Raw genomic sequence first — 4,918 nt, forward strand, 5'->3', positions numbered from 1 at the left:
TGACTCAAAGTGGGTGCTAATAGCGTGAAATGCATGTTTCGGCTATGGAACCTCCCGGTTGAACAACGTTGAACACGTGTCTAGGCTCGGCAAACACTCATTGGGCAGAGATGTCTCACGCGTTTTGCCTGCCCCTTCTGGTTGAGCTTTTCTTCGGCGGCGTTTCTTGTTGATTCTATGGGATTGTTTCAGGCAGCTCTCAACAATAAGCTGGAAAAGCGAGTAACCGGTATGCTAGTTGACTTACGACCATTGAAGAATTCTTGAAAATTGGGCGTGCTCTGGGACTGTTGCCACCCATCAAGTGGAGTTCTCCAGGAGTTCTTGAATGAGCCTTAAGCAAAACTTCCCTTGAGAAAGGTCAGTCTTGTGGAGCTATCATACTGGATCGTTCGGCTTCCAAGAATGATCGCTCAGTACACTCAAGAACAATAATCCCTTAGAACATGGCCTCAAGCCACTTGGCACACGGGGTCCACCCAGTCAGCCTCGACGTCGAGAATCTCACTATTACGTTCATGCGCCCACGACCAAGGCTGTCAATTTGGGCTCCGAAAGGAACTTCCGAACAACAACTATCGAGTCACCGAATTCTCGATGATCTTAACATTCGTATACCTCATTGCAGCCTCACTGCAATCCTAGGAGCCAGTGGTAGCGGCAAGACGTCCCTCTTGAACGCAATGGCAGGAAGATTTCGTGGAAATGGCATCGAATCATCTGGCCAGATACTATACAACAAGTCACTAAAGCCGTGTCGATTTAGAATGGCATATTTGGTGCAAACGGACGGTCTGCTTCCCTCCCTGACAGTGCGGGAGACTCTTTGGTACGCTGCGGGCCTCCGAGCCGCGTACGTTAAGTCCAGCCAAGAGCACATGGAGCTCGTGGACTCTGTTATCCAGGAACTAAACCTTGAAGGCTGCGCTGACACCGTCATTGGCGATGATAGACGGGGTTGCTCAGGCGGCGAGAAAAGAAGGGTCAGCCTGGGGGTACAGCTGCTCGCCAACCCGTCGGTGCTCTTCTGTGATGAGGCCACCACTGGTCTGGACGCAACAAATGCATACGGACTCACGCAAGCTTTGAAACGACTTACCTCCAAAGGTCGAACTATCGTTGGAACCTTTCATCAGCCTCGGTCGGAAATCTGGAGTCTGTTTGATCGGGTTGTCATTCTAGCACAGGGGTCTCTGATATACTCAGGGCCTATGGACGAATGCGTTGGCTATTTTACAAGGCTCGGTCATCCTTTGCCGTCGCTGGTCAATCCAGCTGAATTTGTGATTGACCTTGCGGCCATCGATTCTAGGACCCATCAGCTCCATCGTGCTACGAACGCGAGAGTAGAGACGCTAAAAGGTGCTTGGAAGTTAGACAGAGTCGCTGACACCAGTAAGGTTTGGGAAGCCTCCATCACATCGAATGACATCAAGATTCTTCCTCAAGAGGATACCGTATCGCGCTTCGTGAGGGAAGTCAAATTTCAAACAGCGAGAACATTTAAGACGACACTTCGCGATAGGATGGGACTACTGGGAATCGCAATCGAGGTTCTAGTCATATCTCTCATCACTGGATGGATTTTCATCAATCTTGATGAAAGTCTCTCAGGAATCAGAAGCCGAGAAGGTGGCCTCTACGCCGCCCCCGGTTTTCAAGGTTACATTATCCTCGTTTTCGAGGTATTCAGATTGTCAGATGAGATCAAACTCTTCGATCGGGAAAGAGAGGATGGGGTGGTCGGCGTATGGTCATTTCTTCTGAGCCGGAGACTCGCAAAACTTTTTCTGGAAGACCTACCGGTGCCATTGATCTTCTCAGTCATATACTATTTCATGGCTGGCTTTCGTCGAGAAGCCGCTCAATTCTTTGTTTTCTTCGTCATAATGGTGCTTGGTCAGTACCTAGCTGTCACTTTCGCAATGCTTTGTGTTTGTATCTCGCGCGAGGTAGCCACCTCATCTCTTCTGGCCAATACGAACTACACTCTTCAGACAATGTGCAGTAAGTGTACCTCCCAAGCCGTTGCAGTATTCTGGAACTCTGGCATTCTGGCAGGATTATTGTGCGGACGACAGAAATTCCTCATACTGAATCGCTGATACTCCCGATCAGTATTGACTTCTCCACCCTCCCCTCACCATGAATAAGACTCGTATGTGGCGCTAACACCTCTCAGGTGGTTTCATCATACAATCTAATCAGATTCCTATGTATGTTCGCTGGCTGAAGGTAATCTTGCCCTTCCACGCATCCATGACTTAGGACTGAAATCAGGATAGTATGTAGCCTACGCATGGTTCACAAACGGAGCTCTGTACACTAACGAGTTCCTCGCACACACTGATAATCCATATGGCCGATTCTACGACTGTCCTTATCCTGGAGGGGCAGAGAATTCACAATGCCGCCCCTATACAGGGCTATTCATCATGGACAGTCTAGGTTTTCCAACAGAATCCTGGCTTTGGCGGCCAATACTGATCCTTGTTGGCTTTACATTGGCATTTAATTTTGGGGCTGCTGTTGCATTGCATCTTGTAAGACCGGGCGTGAGTGGCCTCATTCGAGAGCCTCTATCAAAAGATGAGTCGAAGGTGATCAATACTGCTTCCAATGCTGCTTCCAATGCTGCTACGAAGTCTTCTCGCCCAATAGGTATCACATTGCAGGACTTCAATTTGAGCATCTACAAGCGAAGGACACCTTTCACCAAACCTAGTCGTATTCCAATCCTCAAGAATGTCAATTCAACCTTCGATGCCGGAGTTTTGAACGTAATACTCGGGCCATCCGGGAGTGGAAAGACGTCCCTTTTGAACACCATGGCACAGCGGCTCCCGGACGGGCTTATGCAGTACCACGTCGCTGGTGGGAGGATGGTCCTCGGTGGAAGTATTGCTTCTAAAGAACTCATTACTTCCTTGACTTCCTACGTTTGCCAGGACGATAATGCACTATTACCAAGTCTCACAGTGCGCGAGACACTACGTTTTGCTGCCCTCCTGCGTCTACCAACTTGGATGTCGATCGATGACAAGATCCAGCGCTCGGAAGATGTCCTGCGCAAGCTTGGTTTGACAGAGTGCGCCGACACGCGTATTGGCAACGCCATCATCAAAGGAATATCGGGAGGCGAAAAGCGCAGGTGCACAATAGCTGTTCAAATCCTCACAGATCCAAAGATCTTATTCCTCGATGAGCCGACCTCAGGTCTAGATGCCTACACTGCGACATCGATCATCGAAGTTCTCGAAGAGTTGGCCAAGGAGGGTCGTACCATAGTCTTAACCATCCATCAAGCAAGTTTCAAACTCTTCGAACATTTCAGCACGATTCTCCTTCTGGCTCGTGGCGGGCACCAGATTTATGGAGGAAACAGGAAGGACATACTTCCTTATCTGTCGAAGTTAGGATACGAATGTCCCAGCGCCACTAACCCAGCAGACTATGTTATAGATACGGTTGCCGATCGCTGCGACGCAGATGGAGAGATACGGCTTCAACGCCTTATTGCGCAGTGGACGAACAGGGAAGCAGCTCAGGATTCTATACCAGGCCAATCAGCTGCTGCAATGACGCCCGCCGAACTAGGTTCTCTCAAACGGTCTATGGCGCCGCTTTATATATCTTTGCCGCTTATTCTGAAACGCAGCATGATCAATCTGCAGCGCGATATTCAGGCTGTGCTTGCCCGGACAACTCAGGTTATCGCGTTCAGCGTGATAATCACTCTCTTCTTTGCGCCTTTGAAGACGGACTACAACAGTATACAGTCACGAATGGGTCTCATTCAGGAGGTCATTGGTAAGATGTCCCTTGTCAGACAGCAATCTATCAGAAGCTGATGTTCAAGGTGTCTACTTCATTGGGATGCTTCAGAACCTCGCCATATACCCTACCGAGATGATGGTACGTCACGCCTGGCGAGGCTCGACGGCAGAAAGTATGGCTTATCAGCACGACGGCTCTGCCATCACAGCCATACGTGTGACTCGTCAGCCATCGGAATGTGTGCACACAAGTGCATATCCACTGCTGATAGGCCATGATTTCTGCCTCGAATCTCTCTAACCCTGCGCTCCGCACCCAGGGCTAATCTTCTTTCCAGGTCTTCAACCGCGAATGCGAAGATTTGGTCTACTCACCCGAAGCCTTTCTCCTAGAGTACACCATCCTCGAGATCCCATTCGAAATCAGCATCAGCCTGTTATTTGCTTTACTCGCTGGCCTCGCCACTGGTTTCGCCCGATCAGTCCAGGTGTTCTTCGTCGTAGCATACAACTGCTTCTGCATCGTCAACTGCGGCGAGTCTGTTGCGATTATCTTCAACACCCTCTTTGAGCACACGGCCTTTGCTGTTAATGTGACCTCAGCCCTACTATCGATCGCGCTTCTCCTGGCTGGCATCGTTAGTATCCACCTGTCCCCGTTTCTTGATTGGATGAATTATCTCTCCCCTGGAAAGTGGGCGGTGGGAAACCTCGCGCCCTATCATCTTCGAGGCCTCAGATTGGACTGTGATGAAAATCAGCGCTTGGACAACGGCGTGTGTCCACTTGAGACGGGCGAGGACGTACTAAGGCTGTATGGGCTCGACTATGATCCGGAATTGTATCTGCTGGCCCTGGGTGTTTGCATGATTGTTTATAGACTAGTGGCGTATCTTGTTTTGAAGTTGAAGAAGGCCGAATTTCTGAAAGGATAATTAGGCTTCGGTCAAGAAGAGGACACGATGGTGGGATAAGAACCGAAGGATCACGCGATTGCCACCTGGTTTGAGCGCGACATTAAAGTGGCGGTCACCCTATTCCCAAAGAGGGGGCGGAGGTTGCTGCAGATTTTTTTATCTTGGCTATAGCGCCAAGATCAGATGGAATAGATATGCCCAATGGGCGTTCATGGGACATAGAAA

The 4,918-nt window shown here is 49.7% G+C and overlaps 1 protein-coding gene across 1 annotated transcript; it reads left to right on the top strand.

Annotated features, from left to right (window-relative positions):
* Nucleotides 1-446: 446 nt before the first annotated feature.
* Nucleotides 447-4,711, top strand: EPUS_08937 (uncharacterized protein; the record flags this gene model as incomplete). Its single annotated transcript, XM_007806112.1, has 5 exons — nucleotides 447-2,007; nucleotides 2,183-2,235; nucleotides 2,286-3,810; nucleotides 3,860-3,915; nucleotides 4,115-4,711. The coding sequence occupies 5 exons, from the start codon at nucleotides 447-449 to the stop codon at nucleotides 4,709-4,711; spliced, it is 3,792 nt and encodes a 1,263-aa protein (XP_007804303.1).
* Between the last annotated feature and the right edge of the window lie 207 nt (nucleotides 4,712-4,918).

This window comes from Endocarpon pusillum, assembly GCF_000464535.1.
Source record: "Endocarpon pusillum Z07020 unplaced genomic scaffold scaffold5103, whole genome shotgun sequence".
In the NCBI taxonomy this organism is placed as follows: Eukaryota; Fungi; Ascomycota; class Eurotiomycetes; order Verrucariales; family Verrucariaceae; genus Endocarpon; species Endocarpon pusillum.